Source organism: Colossoma macropomum, unplaced genomic scaffold (assembly GCF_904425465.1).
Source record: "Colossoma macropomum unplaced genomic scaffold, Colossoma_macropomum, whole genome shotgun sequence".
In the NCBI taxonomy this organism is placed as follows: domain Eukaryota; kingdom Metazoa; phylum Chordata; class Actinopteri; order Characiformes; family Serrasalmidae; genus Colossoma; species Colossoma macropomum.
Window position 1 is genome coordinate 21,334 of NW_023494871.1, and position 20,480 is coordinate 41,813.

Genomic DNA, 20,480 nt, shown 5'->3' on the forward strand with positions numbered 1-20,480 from the left:
AATTACATGCTTAAGAGAGAATTCCTAGATAACAAGATACAAGTGTATGAAAGTGAAGCATGTGGAATAAACTCAAAAAGGTAAAAAAGGTGAAGACAAAGCTAAATAAAAGTATCCCTTCCAACATAATTATGTTTTGGGATATTCATCAAGCCTGGCTAAAGTCAGAAGTCTGGTGCTGAGATTAATAGCTGACTAATGCAACTACTAAAACAAAATAAGGCATAGTGTATTTGAGATTTTTTTCTGAACTTTTTAATTTTGTTTACACAGAGAGCCAAATACATTCATAGTGTTATGAGCATAGCAGTATTTAATGAGTACATGTTTTGATTTGTTTGCTTCTATAAGATTATCTTCGTGTAATATTGGGAGAAAGTCCTGTGAAAATCTGGGATCAGCTTTACAACTGGTAAACTCCTCCCTGAAAGAGCTGGACCTCAACAACAATGACCTTCAGGATTCAGGAGCAGAGCTGCTCTCTGCTGGACTAAAGAGTCCACACTGTAAACTGGAGATACTCAGGTGAGATTTCATTGTTGATATTCAGGACTTCACCAACACATCTTTTTACATTAAAAGGATATAGTTTATTGAACTTAAAGAATCATACAAAATTACATGCTTAAAAGAGAATTCCTAGATAGCAATATCAAAGTGTATGAAAGTGAAGCATGTGGAAAAAACTCAAAAAGGTGAAAAAGGTGAAGACAAAGCTAAATAAAAGTATCCCTACCAATATGATTGTTTTGGGATATTCATCAAACCTGTCTACAGTCAGAAGTCTGGTGCTGAGATTAATAGCTGACCAATGCAACTACTAAAACAAAATAAAACGTAGTGTATTTGAGATTTTTCCTGAACTTTTTAATTTTGTTTACACAGAGAGCCAAATACATTCATAGTGTTATGAGCATAGCAGTATTTAATGCATAAATGTTTTAATTTGTTTTATAATGAGCCTTGGAATGTACTACTGCTACAATAATGCTATTTGCTGCTGCCACACTTATGAGATTTTAATGTTATGATTTTATGTTAATATCATGTTAATATTATGTTAAGCACGCAGTAGTGGACAGACATATTGTATCTGTAACTGAGACACAGACGTTTTAGGTTTTTAACAGAAATTACAGTAATATATTTTTTCTTAAAAAGTCGTAGTTTTACATTGACTTTTTCAATGAAATCCCCATAGAACAGCTGCTTAAACTAACACCTATCGAAACTAAAAATGATATTGGTTGATTGCACTGCTACTTCTTAATTATGTTGTTTGAAATATAAGTTATAAAAGCATAAATACTTTTTTCTTACTACTGTCAGAAACTCTCCTTTGGCTGTTAATAATCCAAACTGTGTAATCTTAAGGAAAAGATAGTCATTTATCCCCCAAAAAAACAGACAGAATACAGAGAAAATAAAACACAGACTTATAAAGTAAGTTATGTAGGATTATTGAAATATTATGTCTTTATTATGAAAAAGTATTTCTCTAAATAAGCTTCTATGCCCAAAATTTATGGTAGCAAAGATGAAAACATGAGCTAAACAGCTGTTGTTGATTACAGTCCCATTTTTATTTATAAACAAACTTAAACCTTTTTTTTGAGAAAAGGAAACACATTCTTCCTCTTGTCACTTAGTGGAACCATCCTAGCTTGTAGTAAGCTACAAATATGCAAATATGCAGTCAGGGTATTTGACTGTTTTGTAAGATGCTGGATGTCTTCCTTTGCAGACTAGATTCATGTAATCTTGAGGAAAAATCTTGTCAAATTCTGGGATCAGTACTGCAACTGGTAAACTCCTCCCTGAAAGAGATGGACCTCAGTAACAATGACCTTCAGGATTCAGGAACAGAGCTGCTCTCTGCTGGACTGAAGAGTCCACACTGTAAACTGGAGATACTTAGGTGAGACTTCTGTAAATTCATTCTTGATATGCAATGCTATATCAAAAAGATGGGCAAGTATATTATCATAAAATATCCTGTCCATAAAAGAAAATCCCTGTATTGAGAAATTGTAACACATTACTAATATCTGTTTTTATATAATACTTTGCAAAAATCAGATACCTGCATTTCAGTCAAAATGACCATTAATTACAAATTATTAATTTTTAGGAGACATTTCTAAGGAGATTAGATATAACATTATCCATTTGTATACTAAAGGAGAAAGTGAAAGGAAATTTGTTGAAAAAACAAGAAGTATATAACATGAGTATAAAACATGGGAGAGCAACATTCAAAATCCAGTCCAAAAATGAGCTTGAAATTTCTATTTGAATTGTTTTGTTCCAAGCACACTTTTGGCAAAGCAGCCATGCACATGGCCCAACGCCAGTCCTGCATGCATATGACCACACACATCAACTGAATTCTGTATTAATACACCAGTTCATTAAACCCCACTCTGCTGTTCATGAATCCTTTGTAAACATGTTTCCAACGTGTTTTGATGTTTCCTGACAATTATAGCCAACTTAACAAACAACAGTGCATAGCAAATAATATCTACTTATTGTTGGTTCTGTTGTGTCTTAGGACATCTTGAGGCATGTCTTAAGAAATGACATGTCTGTAGACATGGATCTTAAGATGTCTTAGCCATAACAACATCCCAAGATGTCTCAAGATGTAGGATGCATAATATTTATTTTTCAATTTTACCTAATTTTTTTTTTCTAAATAAATCTTTTACTTCTAAATATTTTGAAGGAAATATTAAAACGTAACATTTATTTATAGCAAAAACTAGTAAAGAATGTAAGTTTTTTTATTATTTTATTTTTTATTGTATGTAGGATGCATTAGTAGTATTTTATTTTCATATATTATTTTATAAACATACAAACATACATTAGTACATACTACAGTGATGCATTTCAGAACAAATTTAACAATAAAAGTACTAATAATACTAATAATAATGATACTACTACTACTAATAATAATAATAATAATAGGCACATGGTTCCCAGTCTGTAACTTTCTCTACAATGAGCCATTTTATATCAAACCACTAAATGACTTTGTTTACATCGCAATGACTGAATTATGCAAATTTTGAAAAATGTGGAATGGCCCTTTAAATGTTTCTGCTGCATTAGAAAAGCTTATGGAATCAGTGATATGTTCAAAATGTATTTGTTAGTTCAGACCATGCCTTCAACATGGTGGTAGTATGAAGGAAGACTCGTATGCTAACTATTTTTTAATACAGCGTTGCTGAAAAAATTTTTAAAATCGAATTCAGTGCTTTTAAATAACTTTTTGTAGTAATTAACCCTTAATGAAAAAACTTTTTTACAATTACTAATTTACAGTAGCTTCATTTTTTAATAAAGGTGTGATTTGATCAACTTTTATAATAATAATAATAATAATAATAATAATACAGATAAATCATTGTAATGTAATTTAAAGGGATATGGAAAATCGCTATTTTACAGTTTTGTATTTCATTGTTAATCTGTTAAAAATGTAGAATACCTCTACTTTCAAATAATTTATTCTGCAATCCAAAGCATAGCCCATGAAAAGGCACCCACATATCTTTCAAAAAATATAGATTACAGTTAATCTTTATTGTTGTTTATTGTATATTTGCGGTTAACTTTTTTAAAAATAACATTCTACATCCACAAGTCTAAAGGCACAAAATTAAATAATTATTGCTAATAGTAATAGTAATAATAATAATAAAAGTAATAAGAATAAGAATGAAAAAATAAATAAATACACACATACATACATACATACATACATATTTAAACTATGCCTCAGAAAATAAAAATATAGTTTAAACCTAGTGAAATAAGACTACTGAAAAGAACTCATGTTTTTTTCAATATTAAAGGAAAACAAATACAGACAACTGGCATTCTGACATGGTTATTGCCTTCTGAAATGGATAAGCTTGCTTTTTTCAAGCTGATATACTGCAATAAAAACACAGTTCCACAAACCAGTAAATCTGATTTTAAGGTCTACTGTTATTCTGTATATAAGTTATGCTAAAGTTATTAGCAACATAGTACTATGAACAACTATAAATGATGGGAAGCCATTTTAAGACAAATTCATACGGACTAAAAAGAATAACTGACCAACAGAGTAATACAGAGATCTGAACCCCAGCAGCACTCCTAACATACCTGAGCCAGATAATGATCAGCTGTCAAACAATTAATACCAGACTCAGATGTGCTGGCAGCTGGAATAGAGCCAAGCTGTGGACATTTTATGTGGACATACGTGGACACAGGAAACAGATAACTCAGTGTGTACTCAGTGTGCCAAAATGCCTGAACACTAACATTACTGATATCACACTGCTAATGCTGTTACCGATCTCTCCTTTTAGAGTTAAATCCGTGATGAGTGAGAGAGCTGTCAGATTCACAGCCCATCGCTTCTTCCTCTGTTTTTTCTCAGTGTTGGTCTTCTTTGTCTTCTTTGATTTTAAAAAATCAATCTTAAGACAATAAATTTGAAATTACTTTTGGATCTGCATACACAATCAGGCTAAATTTAAAGAGGACTTATTATGCTAATTTCCAATGTTCATAATTTTATTTTTGGGTCTACTGAAATATATTTACATGCTTCAGTGTTCCAAAAAACACATTATTTTTCTCATACTGTAAATCTCTACTCACCCTCTGTCTGAAACGCTCTGTTAGAGCTCCTGTGTCTTTAAGCTCCTCCTTCCTGATAATCCCAGTATGCTCTGATTAGTCAGCTCGCTTATTTGGTTCTGACTGGTCAAGCACCGGAGCTGTTCCACAAATACAGGGCCTCCAGTAGATGTGATGCGTTGTGTGAGGGCATGCCAAGCTCGCTGGTAGGTGGGCAATATTGTGTTATGGGATTACATCATCTTGTAACAAAGGAAAAGGGCTGGGGCTGCAACTAATTCCAGCCCTCAGGCAGCTGAGAAATGTGGTTTCTGTGGGAGAGAGTTTCTCCCTCTGGCATACACTTTCAGCTTTGTATCTTTGTATTTACATGCACATAACACACATAATGAAAGGGAAAGTATTATAAGTAGAATATAATGTACAGTATACATACTTTATTCATCTAAAATCGACTCAGGCATTTAGTACACAAAGAAATGTGACAAGGCATTAAATAATAACTATGCGTGAACTCCAGCGTGGCACCCAGCTCACACGCATAGCTGATGTTCAGACAATGGTGTTCAGTGTAATGAAAGAAGCATCAGGATGAGGTCACTTGGGTAAGAGCACAGTTGAGTGTTGAGAATGATATGGACTGCCACCATACTGGACAAGGCCCCAAGAGAGGATGTTCCTTTGGAAGGATTGAAAACATCATTAGTTGATTAGATAATTCACAATTCTATTGTTTTCATCCACGTAACAGAAATGATCATTTGCTGTTGAGGCAGGTGTGAGCTTAGTACTGATACCTGTATGTGTTAAAAGCTGTGTTAAAGGAGAATTACACGATTTTTAAGCACAATTTCATCATTAAGATGCAAAAAAGTAGTTTGATACGAAATGTTCCATTGTGGGAAAACTTACAGAGTCAGAGTTGTTCACAGTGGCAGTGACAAGAACCAGACATTTGAAGAGTTCAATGCCTCTAATCTCTCTCACAGAGAATTATTACATGAAATGATTATTAATAAGAGCTAAACTCTATTACAGCATGTTTACTACATGCTGTATGCTATAAATTGTAGCACTCTGAGACTTGCAGTATTACACATTAAAGCACCATGAAGAAGTAAATTCATAAATATTGACACAGTATTGGTGATATTGCCATATCGATATTTTGAACAATGTGCAAGATACATCTTCTAGATGCGCATCATCGAATAGCCGAATAGCCCTCCTCTTTGACACCCCTGTAATGCCCAGTTGGTTGAGGACTTTACAGAGTGAGCGTCCTGCAAAGCCTCTGCAGCCCACCTCTATAGGCTCGTAGTATGTCTTCCAGCCTCTGTCCTTGCACTTTTCCACCAGCTCCTGGTACTTGGCGCGTTTCCTCTCATTTGCTTCCTCAATACGCTCTTCCCAGGGCACTGTGAGTTCCAGCATGATCAGTTGTTTTGCTACTTCAGAGGTGACTATCATGTCTGGCCGAAATGATGTTACTACAGTATGTTGTGGGAATTTTAAGCTGCTTGTCCAGATCAGCTTGCAGCTGCCAGTCAGAGGCTGTGTAGAGGAGGCTTGCCCTTGTTTTACGCTGTGGGCAGGGTTTCTCTCCAGCTCTGATGAAGGGGGTGGTGTCTGCTAGAACTAATAGCAGTGGCTATACTCTCAGCAACCGCCTTAAGCACCTGGTCATGCCGCCAACGATAGCAGCCTTCTCCCAGGGCCTTTGGGCAGCTGCTGAGGAGATGTTCTAGGGTTCCTCTACCAGAGCACAGGGGGCAGGAAGGTGTCTCGCTCTTGCCCCAAACATGAAGGTTTGCTGGGCTTGGTAGGGTATCGTAGACAGCTTGCACAAGGAACCGGATGAGATGGCAGTCCCCCTGCATGATGTTTGACCTGGTAACCTTACGCTGCGGTATACTCTCCCACCTTGTCCATGCTCCCTGCTGCCTGAGCCCCACCGTTTTACTCATGCACTCTTCCTCCACGCCTGCTCGGACCTTGTCCTGGATAAGGTGGTGCATGTCCTTACCCTGGGCCATGCCCACCTGTGTCTTAGGGAAGTAACCCAAGCCCGCTCTGCCAGTCGCCATGGTACCCACCAGCGCTTTTTGTCTTATGCGTGACTCTGCCACCTCCACTGCTTTCTCTGCCCTCTATTTCCTCCCTGTCCTCACTTCAGTGCCAGCTGATGACACCTTCTGGTCCCTGGAGTCCCTGTATTGTAGGGCTTCTCTCGTTCATGCCACCATGAACTCTTCAGTGAGGCTGCTGAAGGGGAGCTGCAAGGTGTTACTGGTCCCATACAGTGCTGCACTGTTGAGGCTGCAGGGAAGGCCCAGCCACTTGCGAAGAAACACAGCTGTAATGGCAAATAATATATTAATAAATTAAATGAACAAAGCGCAGATATTTGAGTACTGTAACCCAGCTTTACCTAAACATTCTGCTCTTCTGTATTACTATAAATACTTCATGAAATATTTGTTTTGAAACCCTGCCAAATCTAAACATCTGTCTGACATTCATATAGTTTTATTTAAAAAAATAAAACTTGAGTCTCACCAGTTGCTCAGCTTCAGATGATTTCTGATGAGAAACATCTAAAACAAAACAGACACATGAGATAAATGCAGCAAAACAACAACAGCAAGGGGCTCCCGAGTGGCGCAACCATCTAAGCGTTGGCCCTATCATCAGGAGATCGTGAGTTCGATCCCTGGTGATGCTACAGCCATCCGTAGCCAGGAGTCCAAGAGAGCACAATTGGCCTCGCTCTCTCTGGGTGGGTGGGATGGCTGCCCTTCTTCCCCCATCACTCACTCAGCGCGATGCTAGTCAGCGCAGGCGTCTGTTAGCTGACGTAACAGATCTGGCGGTTGGCGCTTTCCTCCGAGCGCGTTCAGCTGTCCAGTGACATTGGTGTGAGCGGCAGCTCGAAAAGAAGCGGTGGCTGGTTTCACAGGTCTCGGAGAAAGTCTGTGTTAGCCTGTGTTAGCCTCGCCCTCCTAGCGTTGATAGCGTCGTGTGTGATTGGGGGAGTCCTAACTAGCGGGTGGAATTGGCTACAACTAAATTGGGGAAAAAAACGGGTAAAAATTGGAAAAAAAAAAACAACAACAGCAAGGCATAACAATGAAAAACACAAAACAAACTGGTCATATATTACTGACTAAAATGTAGCCGAGTAAAACGTAGATTATTAACCTAAAGCACAAATAATATATTTTAAAAATATTCTAGAAAGTACAAATCCACCAAGATGTTACTAGAGTAAATGTAACTGAGCAAATTAAAATTATTACTACCCTCTCTGAACTACACAGACTGACGAACTATGTTCAGTTTCATTGTTGTATTGTTCAGTGTGCTGACCCTGCTGCACTGTGATCAATCTTAGATTTAATTCTGAGGCAGCCTTTCATTTGTTCCAGCTACCTCAATGCTTCTGCTGACTGATTCTGCTGCACACTAGCATAACATCTCACCTGTCCATACTCCAAACCTTATGAGCCTCCATGGCTGCACTGCTGGGATGAGACAGCTGTACAGATGTGAAGCTGAGCGGTATGTTTACAGTGCGCTGCTGGGAGCAGATGCTAAGCGACATCTGATGCAGCTGCGAGTTATAAACAGACAAGCCGCTTAGCTAACCTAGCTAACTACATACACTAACCTCACCTCATGTTGATGCTTTCACTTGGCAGATCGGTTGTACTCCAACTGACTGTTAGTGAGGTTGCTTATCTCATTTTGTCACTACTCACCTTTTAAAAGCAGATTCTGACCCCTTTCAGTCGTAACTCCAGTTGCCTTTCCACTCAGCGTTAGCGTTAGTTAGCTATGCAGCTGAAAAATCCTCGTTTTTTGGAGCTGAAAGCGTCACCCGGCAGGCGGCGCTGTCTCAGTAAGGAATGTAAGAGACTGTCTGGACGAGGTTTAACACTCGCTAAACAAACTCGATAAAACTGCCCGCGTTAGCGATGTGAGAGAGTCACTCACTGTAAACGGCTTTAACGGTCACGTTTGGCTTTAAAAGGAAGAACGGTGGAGAGTGCTCGCGCTTCGAAACCGAATGTCCTGCTCTCTAATTGGTCTGAAACTCCTGCCAGTCATTTGTTTGTCCTCCCATAGATCTTTTTTTTTTCTGGTTCACACCTCTCTGCTGTACTGAATGAATTGTGCTGTTTTGTTTTTGTTTGTTTACACACAGTTTTTGTGTATACACAGCAGAGAACTGCAAACCCTTGAAATACACAAGACAGCTGTACAGCATTATTTTACAAAGCATCACTGAAGAGGCCATGTGTTAATATGTTAAAGTCAAAGTATGAAGTTGGACATTGAAACAAAAATCTGTTTATTATATGTGGTGAAACAATACAGATCTTTATATTACCACTCAAATACATTTGCTTATTATTGTTTGTGTTTTCCAAATACCAATAGATACCAAAGATCAAAGAGCAACGTTATGTTTATCATGACATGTTTTCTGCAAATGAGCAGCAGTCTCATTGAGGACATACTTATGTTCTTGTTCTATTTTACATTAGGGAGTGCTGTGGTAATCCTGGTAATCCTCAGTTGTAATTTTCAGTTTGGCAGTACCACAGGAATACCACACTCATACCACAGGACTTTTTGTTATGGACTACTCTTTGGTCTCAACTGAACTGTCTTGTGATGTCTTAAGTCATGCCTCATCTTCAAGACACACAACATAATTAGTTCTTTGTCTTAAGACGTTAACTTTCATGTCTCAAGACAAAGACAGTGTCTTCACTCACACGTCTTAAGACGTTTTGCTTCTTTATGCAAGCAAATGATCTTATATCTAATCTCCCCAGATACCTCCCCCAGGTAACAATAAAAAATGGATTGGATTTTTGTATAAACATGTATTATTGATATGTTTGTATGTATGTGTATGCATTACATCACTGTTGTTTCATTGCTATCACCCACTACAGTCCCAGTATCTCTAACCTTCCTGAAATTATTAAAAACAACTAATAAACATTAAAAATTGGTCAGCTTTATGAAGATTTCCAAAAATAAATAACAAACCACTCTCCCTTAAGAGCCACTATAAATACCTACTGAGGGTGTCTTTTTTTTATATTAAGATCTACCACAATGACCAAATTTGTTATGTTTTCTGTCTGACATCAGCGTTATTATGTGTAATACACAGAATTTGCACAGGCAACATTTTATGATAAATTCAGCAGATGAGAATTTTGTAATTATGCACTAACTATGCAAAAATGTTTTGCTTTAGAGGATGTTTGCTTACTTTCACTTAGAATATCAACAAGGTGTGTAATTTGCCCAGGGGAGCCCAAAATTTTGCATATGACTTTAAATGCCACATCTCTCACTTTGTCTGTTTCCTTCTTTTCCCCTCTTCTCTGCAGGTTATCTGGTTGTATGATTACAGAGAAAGGTTGTTTTTCTCTGGCTTCAGCTCTGAGTTCAAACCCCTCACAGCTGAAAGAACTGGATCTGACCTACAACCACCCAGGAGATACAGGAGTGAAGCTGCTCTCTGCTAGACTGGAGGATCCACACTGCAGACTGGACACACTCAGGTACAGACAGCTTGCAAGCTGCAATACTTGCATAATTTAAAAAGAAGCCATTTATATTTATACAGGCCTTATTTGGTGAGCACTGTCTAACCTAGTTTTTATTTGCTTTATACACACACACACACACACACACACATACTATGGTTGGGGGGAAAAGTCAATTCTTAGATGCATCGTGATGCAGACATGGATGATTCTGAGTCAATTCATAAATGTCAAAAATCGATTTTCTAAATTTTAATTGATAACGGAAAAGGTGGAATTTGGAAGTGTGGAAGTGCAGCACCCGGACAGTCTGCGGCGGCACATAACAAAAACACAACTGGATGAGTGACAAATCCAACCGACACCCTCTGCATTAAAGCCAGGTTAGATCAGGAGTCACAACCCAAATGATAAGAAGAGCCATTTTGTCCTTTCAACAAAAATCAAACCACCTTGGGAGCCACAACATTTTATGTCCAGTATGTCTCAGTATGTCCTAGTATAGGCTAAAAATATAAACAAAAAAAAACAGACTTACTTTGCTCTGCTTTAAGCTTTGGCTAAAGCCACTTCCCTCTCCCTTCTCGAAGATATTTTACTGACACAGTGATCCCCCACTCTCTAAAATGAGACCAAAAGTTACAAAATCAAAAAAATATAAAAGAAAACGGGTAGGATGGCTGTAACATGTGCTGCATGGACATCTATTGCCACAGGATGTTATGTTGCCATAACAGCACATTTTATCGCAGATGAGTGGCAGCTAGTGTCTCATGTGCTCCAAACAAGAGCAGTGAATGAGAGCCTTCCAGTCCACTTGCCACATCCATTTTTTATTAATAACAGATTTTGGAAGTAAATTCATTTCAATACATTACAAATACTTTGCTTTAAAAGTACAAAGTCCTCACACAGTGAGGAAATAAATAGTATATAGTATAAATATATATACTATAGAAAAAAAAGATGCATCAAGGTGCATTGATAATAAATTTATAATCACATCGTAGCCCTCTGAATCGTAATCAAATCGAATCGTGAGGTGCCTCGAGAGTCCCACACTTAACACACACATACACACATACATATTTATATATCGCTTTTGTCGGAAGAAAATCTTCTATCTCCAAAGCGGTAACTTTACAGGAGAAGAAAAAAAACCTACTTCAATGGAACCAGACATCTTTCCAACTCATTTTGGGTAATTTCTTTAAGTCTATTCATCATGAAATTAACAAACAATGTAAAGGGCATTTTCACATTATGTCAAAAACTGAAAAATGACAAAAATGGAGATACGAGGTTTTCTTCCGACTACAGCAATATATATATATATATATATGTGTGTGTGTGTGTGTGTGTGTACATTATTGTCTTATGTACACAAAGGTTAATTGTTGAGGTATAACAATACAATGTGATATATAGCACCGGAATCCATCCTGTCCATGTGTGTATATGTGTGAGAAAGTGTGAGTATTTCAAACTGTCGTGTATTGTGGGTTTGAACATGGATGTCTTAATATTTTCCCTATACTGTAAAATCAGGACTGTAGTATTTTATTAAGGGTGCTGTATTAAATGCAGGTGTAGTAAAATGGAAGCAGTACTAAAAGTTGTTTTACTGGATAATGTACTGCAGTTTTTTAATAGTAATTACATCCATTTTACTTCATTTAATACACAAATAAAACAAATTTACTACTGCAGTATTAAAATTTACAGTAGTATCTTACTGCGTTAATAATATTTCAGTAACACTACTTTTGTACTCTGTCAATTTTACTGTTTGTACTGCAGTAAGAAAAAAGTGCAACAAAACTACATATTGTACTGCAGATTTTAACACTCCAGTATTACCATAATTGTATCTAATCTAATTATACTGTCTATTTTAATTCATTGATATTGCAGTACTAAATTGGATAAAGCAAAAACACAATTTGAGATAATGCAGTACGAGCATATTAATACCACACTGCTTCTAGACTTCTGTATAAAGTGTGGTATTACTATGCATTACTGCATTACTTCAAACTGCATTGTTTAAAACTGCTTTATTATTGTACCAGCCAATCACCATGACACATGAACTTCACAAACTTTTGTACATGTTTTTATAGCAGCAGGCAGCAACGAAACTTTGTGTGTGCTGCGTCTTTTGCTATTCATGCACAATATGAAAGGCTACACTGATTAGCCTAGTAGGGTTTGAATGTATCACTCTGTACTGGCTGCATTATAAGGATGCTCTGCATGTTGAGGGAAGATAGCAGATTTCCTAAACAGGTAGATGTTTGGTGACGTGCTATGATTGTGACTCTTGTGTTGATTCTCTCCTGAGTAATATGTGGCCCCTGAGCTTTTTCCTTATGGTGTGTGAATACTACAGAAGCCCTGAAGGGTAAAATAAATAAAAAAAAAGTTACAGTGCGTTCCTGAGTCTAAGTTCCACTTCTCCTTTACACAAAAATAACTAACACTTACGTTACACAAGTTTTGAACAGAATGAGGCGGCGTTTTTTTTTTTCTTAACCTTCAAGGACCACAGACACACATTTTCTAAACCGCATATCCTTCTGGGTTGCGGGGGGAGCCGGAGCCTATCCCAGCGGTCATTAGGAGGAAGGCAGGAAACACCCTGGAAAGGTCACCAGTCCATCACAGGGCAACCTTCGGGGACCAAGTGAAAAAAATAAATTCTGTGGAGCTAATTTGTTAACAGCTAGCATGCTAATGCTAAGTATTTTTTTTTCATCTGATCCTTGAAGGGTAAGGAATCCTCCACACACACCTCCCCCCGCTGGTCAAAGCTGTTGTAACATCTCAATAGCCTTTGTTTCCATACAGTAGTGAAAAAAAATCAAGGGGAAATAAATTAATTGTACAAGTAATGATGGAATTATATATGGCTGTTTTTTGTTACACAGGAAGAATAAAAAAAAATAAAGTGAAACTTGGACTCAGGAACACATATAATTTTTTCATCTTCCCCTTCAGTGCTTCCATAGAATACGCTACAGAGTGAGCATCTGATATATCACTCTGTTCTGTCTAATCTAGATGAATTGTAGAAGGGTGTGATTAGCCAATACGACTAAAATCAATTGTTAACACTTGCTTTATTTCCGAACAATGTGGCTTGTACAGTTGTCACCAGCTGGCTCTGTATGACAGATCACTGTATCATAAATGCCAGCGACTTCTGTAACTTTTGTTTACAGTGTGAATTCAGTAGAGTTTGTTTATATTTTTCTCACTACTAGCTAGGAAGGTTTGTTAGAGGTGCTGAATTAACAAATTAATTTCTCCACATCAGCTTAGTATGAGTAGCTAACATTATCTAGCTCTTCATGTCATCAATGTATGACTCTCCCACACCTCAAACAACTATGACAGAAAAGTGAAACCACAATGTGAAGCACACCACAGAGCTCAAACCCACAACTTAGATATCATACATTAATGACGAGTGAAAGATGAGAATGCTGTATATGTGGTGTAGGAGTATCACATCACTGACATAACAAGCCAGCTAATGTTGACCGTTCATACTAAGTTGACGTTGCTGAGAAATCAAACAGCTAACCGTTTAGCACCTGTAGCCAGCTAGCCTAACATTAAGTACCAGATAACTGAGAATCTTTTGCTTTCTGTTAAAAATGTGATATACTACAAAAAAATCACTGAAATCCTGTACATGAAACAGACAGTGGCTTTATGTTAGACAGCTGTAAACAGCTTGGGAAGTTTGGGATCTTTCTCTCAGTATCCCGTGCTACATATACAGCGTCCTCCAATCAGATTTGTTTAAATCTGTGCTTTGAGTAGCAGGAACCCACTTCTTCCTTTTACTTTTTGTTGCTTGGGAATACAGTAAAAACTGAGATGTGCCTCTTTTGAAGATCGTGTCATACAACAATGACAAATCAATTTTGCTGACCTTACTTGGAAGTGATTTTAACTCTACTAAAGTGATTTATTGCTTAACCAAATTGAAGTGTGACTAAAACAAATGAGGAAGTTAGGAGAAGATATTAAGACACAAGAAGAAGAAAAAGAAAAAATGTAAATAATAAAACAAGCAATCAAAAGCACGCTCAGTAGAAGAGTGAGCAGATCTGATGTATTTATTTGCAGATTAGTTAGTTTAGATTATTTAATTAACCTGATTTCATGACAAGCTGTGTGCCATGTGGCATTAAATTGTGACCATAAACTTGTTCTTGGATGAGCGGGTCATCAAAAAAACTACATCTGTGCATTTTTACTTGTTCATTTATTTGTTCTTACTTATTTATTTATTTATTTATTTTTTAAAAATTGCCATCTCTAAAATTACTTAATTTGTACATAGCCAAAGTTTTAATAATCAAGGCCTTATAATAAAAATGAATGGGATTCCACCAATTTTTAAAAAATTGTATATAATTAAATTGCTGAGATATAAAAAACGTTATTCAGAGTGGTTTGGTGTGAAATGCTCGATTCTAGAGAAATGTACTGAGTGAACTATTCACAGCTGTGTTGATGGGAACCAGACATCCAAAACATTGAATATCTCTGAAAGTTATTTCGCAGAAAGCTATTACATGTGAAGTAGTTAGGAATACTTTGCCGGATGCCTGGAATATTTTTTACAAAAGTTTTGAGAAGCAGAAATTTTGAAAAATCTGTGGAATTTCCCTTTAAAGCCAGTTGTGTATCAGAGAGGTCATGTTGATGGTGGTGTGGGTAATGCAGTTAAAAGACTGGGTTTGTGCAGCATGAGTTAGTTTAGTTTCTGGTTTAATATATCAGAACAGTCACCTCTTCAACCCCAGAGAATAAAATCCTGACTGGATCATTTTTCATTTAGCGTTTTGAGATTTTGACCCCCTTTTTTCTGATTTTACAGCACAGTCATCTGTTTAATGATGTAGACTAGATTCCATCTGAAGTACATCCAGTGTCAAGTCCTGCCAATGCTAAGTAAGGCAGCCTGTGATCCATGTTTATTTTTTTGCACCTATTAATTTTTGCTCATATAAATATAAATATTTGTGACAGATGATTTAATTATGTTCATTATCCTACATCCATTTAGTCGTGGAAGCTGTAACTGCATTTCAACTTGCTAACACAAACTTTACTCCATACATGAATCATATTTAGTCCATCAGTATTTCATTTTAACTCATTTATCACAACCTGGTATAATCTACTTAAAGTTATGTTATAATGGTGTAAAACTATGTATCAATGGAAACATACTGCATTATGGATGGTTTAATCTGGATTATGTCATTTTAATGTCTTAAATCTGGCTTTGACACTGACTTGGTTAAAGTGAAGTGTCTTGCATCACTAGGATGTGTAGACAGATGTGGAAATTTGAAATTGTGAGTTACGTTAACGCACATCTGCCAACATACATAGTAACCTACTGTGTAGCCATGCCTTGACCTAGCCTGCTAGTCAAGGCCGCAGTCCTTTATGATGGCTCTGCTATGACCTAACCCGCTATCAACAAGCTAACATGTTAGTTGTAAGATAACACGCAAGATGTTCTAACATTTTTGTTCGGTCAATAATCATTTTTATATATATATGAAAATGATTATTGTATTATTATCTAAACCACGCACACATGTACAAAGCTAAACTATCTGAATCACACACACACACACACACACACACACACACACACACACTTAAAGGTTAAAACATTTATTAGTGGTAAATTTTTTACATTATCATGTTAAAAATTATTTCACTGTTGCAAAGCAAGATTGTAGCTCTGGTTTTGGACCCAAATACAAAGGAGACACAAGACACTATTCACTACACTTTACTTCATAAAACTCATGAATTACTGAAATGAATCTGAATCATAATGAAATTAAGTACAGTTCCAGATAATTATATGTAATACTTATAAATGACCAACACAAGCTACAAACTGACTGTTTCTGCTTTCAGTTTCCACACTGGTAGCTTTTGCATGTTGGGGAATCTTCCTTACAGCACCTGTAAATAATAAAATGATCTAATATGAGAACAGATTCAATTCAGTTCAGCTTAGTAATAATCTGATAAACTGGAAACATACTATATAGAAAGCCTCATGATTTTTTAATATTAAATAAGTTTAATAATTTTGGAGAGTTTGAGATTTTTACTACGTACCCAAAACAGATTTCAGACCTGCAGATTCAAAACTTTTTATAATTGTGCTAATTGATTAATTCATAATTGAAAGTTAAGTCATGTGTGCTGTCATGGAGGTAAACGTGTCCACACAATGACTTGGCTGTGTCATTGTCTCATAACATCTCGCATTAAAAAACAAGAAATTCTATAAATTACTTAGTTTATTTATACATACTTCATTATATTTTTAACAGTAAAAATACTGCTTACTTACTGCTGAGATAAATAGTTGCTAACAGTTGATGTGTACGACACTTTCACAGAACTGCATGTGTGATTGTTCTTGACAGATGCTGCTTTAAAGGCCACAGAATAGTATTTGGATCTTTAAAGGGATTATTTAAAGATTTTTTTTCTCTTTTTTGCATAATTAAATGGTAAAGATGTAAACAAAGTCATTCAGGCTGGTTGTAGAGAAACTTAATCAGTCAAATTTCTTCATAGTAGTGGTGACAGGAACCAGACATCTGAAGAGTATAATGCCTCTAAAAGACCCTTTACAGAAAGATATTACATGAAATGGTTATTAATGTTTTCTAACTACCGTTCAAAACTTTAGAATCACTGGTCATATAATAAAAGTGTTGACTTAAATATTATAAACTAGACACCAAAACATAAACCAAAGGTTTGTTCAGAAGTGAAAGTACTTTGGGAATAAAAAGAAATTCTGACATGGCAAAAATACTTAATGATATTATATAATAATGATAATGATATTAAATAATAAACACTTAATTATTTATATTAATTTCTTATTACAAATTACTATGAATAGTTATTTGATCATTGTGTTTTGAATGTGAGGGATTCTGGGTATTCTGGATGTTCATGCTCAGTGCTATACAGCTTTCTCAGTTTTAATTGAACATTTCATAATTTTTACGTATTTCTACATATAAAACTCAGCAGACGAGTATATATTGATGGTTTTGGAATGACACATAGATGTGATGTTCAAGCGTCTACATACTTTTGGCCATGTGGTGTATCTGCATCAGACCAGAGTCAGTCACAATGTAAACATGCTATGATGGTCTCTTACCGCTAAAGGGAGGAGTGGAGACAAACTGTGCTGCAACACTGTAGTCTGTAATTATAACTCTGCACAGAGCACCATGGTAGGTGGTCCTAATAAACTTTCAACTCACTGAAAGTAAACAGATAATGGGAGAAAGATGTGTGTTTCTGTGTTCAGTGATCAATATTAATCATTGATAATTGTTGCAGAGTTTGTTTGAAAAACTTCCTGTGGTAGTAGACACCTGTCATGTTGGTGGTCCTGCTAACTAAAATTCTGTGGTGATTCTACACAATAGAAAAACCATAGAATGGAAAAAAGGTAAACACACTTTAAAATAAAAACATAAGTCTAGTGCCAGCTTTAAAATTCACAACAACTACTTTCTCACCATAAAATGCTTCTGTGGAAATAGAAGCAGTTTTTAATAATTTAGTGAAACTATTCCTGCGTTTGTCCTGCAGCATTACAATGATGGTAAAACAGTGGAAAATCTGAATAAATATAAGTTTTATTTGGGGACTATTTTGCCTCCCAGCACCCCGCCACCATTAAAATGTTTTAGGCCAAAAGCTTCTCAAAACTATCATAAGACAATGCATCAGACATCAGGCAGTGAATTCATAACCATTTCATGTAGTAACTTTCTGTGAAGGAGCTTTTAGAGGTGGACGTCTGGTTCCTATCACCACCACTGTGAACAATTTTGACTCGCTAAGTTTCTCTAGAACAGAGCGTTTCACACCAAACCACTCTGAATGACTTTATTTACACCATAACTATTTAACAGTGGAATTCTCCTTTAATACACTGGATAAAAACAAAACTGTGTTTAACAACCAGCTTGACAGACAGCTAACAGGTTTCTATAACAATATTAAGAGACAGGCTTTAAGTTTAAATACCAAAAGATTCACTGAAAAAGTGTAAAATACATAGTAAAATATGTTTCATGCATATCTTACATGCTTTAAATGCCAGTTTATAAACTACAGCTGCCCCAAGTATTATTAAACTTTGTATGTGAAAGTGAATATACGTTATATATACCATTATATATATATATATATATATATATATATATATATACACACATACATATATATATATATATATATATATATATTATATATATATATATATATATATACTGTAACAATCCCATAGAGATGCAAGTGGAAATTAGCTTTATTGTAGCAACAATCAGTTAAACAAAGCCATATAAGGTTGGTTTCCTGGACAGAAATTAAGCCTAGTCATGAACTGTTTTATTCTTTTAATGTAAAATCTCCATTGAAAATCCTTTGTTGTCCAGAACTGTTTAAATGCTATACACTGCCATCATATAATGAAACAGCCTGCATAAGTTCATGATCATACGGCAAAAAATCCTACTGAAATATCCTGTGTTGTATTTTATGTTTGGTTGTGCACCACAGGCAAAAAATCACCAGGGGTAAAACAGAAGTTAACTTAAGTTTAAAAAAAAAACAAATATATAGCCCAGCGCCCATCACTAGTGTTTCCACATCTATCCTGAATATTTACAGTTCTATTATTGTAGAAATCTCTGTTAAATTTAGGGGTGGAGTCTAAGTAGAGCTCTCATAGCTTGTTTGGAGCAGAGAGCTCCATACCAGGTGTCTTCATATACTGTGCTGAACAGCTGGGGCTCTATTTTCGTGGTCATAGTGTAAGTAGAATATTAAGGAATCATCACAGTGTAGATGTGTGTGACAGATTCTCTGTATTGTCCTGATTGGCATGGCGGCTCCAAGCCAACGCAGAACAGCACAACTGTAAATGGAGCAGAGTTAGAGCGAATGAATGATCAAAAGGTGTGGTTAGGCGTGGCGCAGGAACAGCCAATCAGATGACTTCATCTCATTCCCTCTAGAGATGTAGAGCACTGAAGTGCAGCACTGTATTATTTTACTATTTATTATTATTTATGTATTATTACATCTATACTCAAATGACAAAATAATTACTATCATTATTATTTTCATTACTATTAAAAACAATAAACATTGAATAGAAACAATGAATTTTAAATGAATAATTGAATTTTTTAAGGAAATAAAATTAGATGAACTAAAAACAAATATATTTTGCCAAGCACTGTTCCCTAAGAATTTGCTTTAGTCTTCCCGTTGTTGGGACTAAGTGCGATTCCCGCTTACAGAGCCCCAACATATGGATAATTAAACACTAATCTGTTCTATAACTAAGTTTCAGTTCTTTCATAAATCTGAGTGCTTATTCTCGTCATAAACGCAAAATAAAATAAAGTTCAGTCAAAAATAAAAGAAAGTTGAATAAAAGACTTCAGCCGTTGAGTTCTTTTGGAAGGAAGGAAAAGGCCCTCTTCTTTTATTGAGCTTCAGGTGGCAAGATGGCTCCCGGACAACCAAATGCAAAGTACATCACTGAAACATCATTTTTTATACCCTGTTTGGGGGCGATGAAGTAATCACCCCTCCCTCTCACCTTTTCCCACTTTACTTTGATTCCTATTATTTCCTGATTCTACACTTTATTTGGAAACCCTTATTTCCGACCGCACCTGTCCTTGATTTTTTTAAAAACTTTCCATGTTTGGCTGTACCAAGCCGCCCCCATCCTTTCAAGGCTATTAATTAGCTCTTGCCTTATTAAACTGGTTCCAAAACTGATTGTGACTGGTTCCCTATCAGCTTACCTCACTCTTTGGGGGTCAACTTGCCCTTACAACAAAGTACACTGGCTTCTAGATGCTTCTGAACTTCAGGGACTCTCCAATAACAAAAATCCCCTAACTTACACACAGCAAGGCCTATCCTTAGTGAGAGAACTAATACACTTTTGTTAATCAACTTTAAGCATATGTTTATGGATTTCTTATTGATTATAATAGTAATATATTCATTAAAATACTACATTCCCTCCTTTCATGGTGCCCTCACCATGACCTCTGCAAATGTTTGATTATTTTGCATGCATAACACACAATAGATGTTATATGTTTACTGGTATATGAAAATCATAGGTTATTTATTAGTATT

At 36.1% G+C, this 20,480-nt stretch overlaps 1 protein-coding gene across 1 annotated transcript in view; it reads left to right on the forward strand.

Moving 5' to 3' along the window:
- Positions 1-20,480, forward strand: part of LOC118800349 (NACHT, LRR and PYD domains-containing protein 12-like) — a 76,544-nt gene that overhangs the window by 17,133 nt on the left and 38,931 nt on the right. The window contains exons 10-12 of the mRNA XM_036560549.1: positions 352-525; positions 1,745-1,918; positions 10,065-10,238. Coding sequence (XP_036416442.1) covers positions 352-525; positions 1,745-1,918; positions 10,065-10,238 — 522 coding nt within the window. The remainder of the gene's footprint in view (positions 1-351; positions 526-1,744; positions 1,919-10,064; positions 10,239-20,480) is intronic.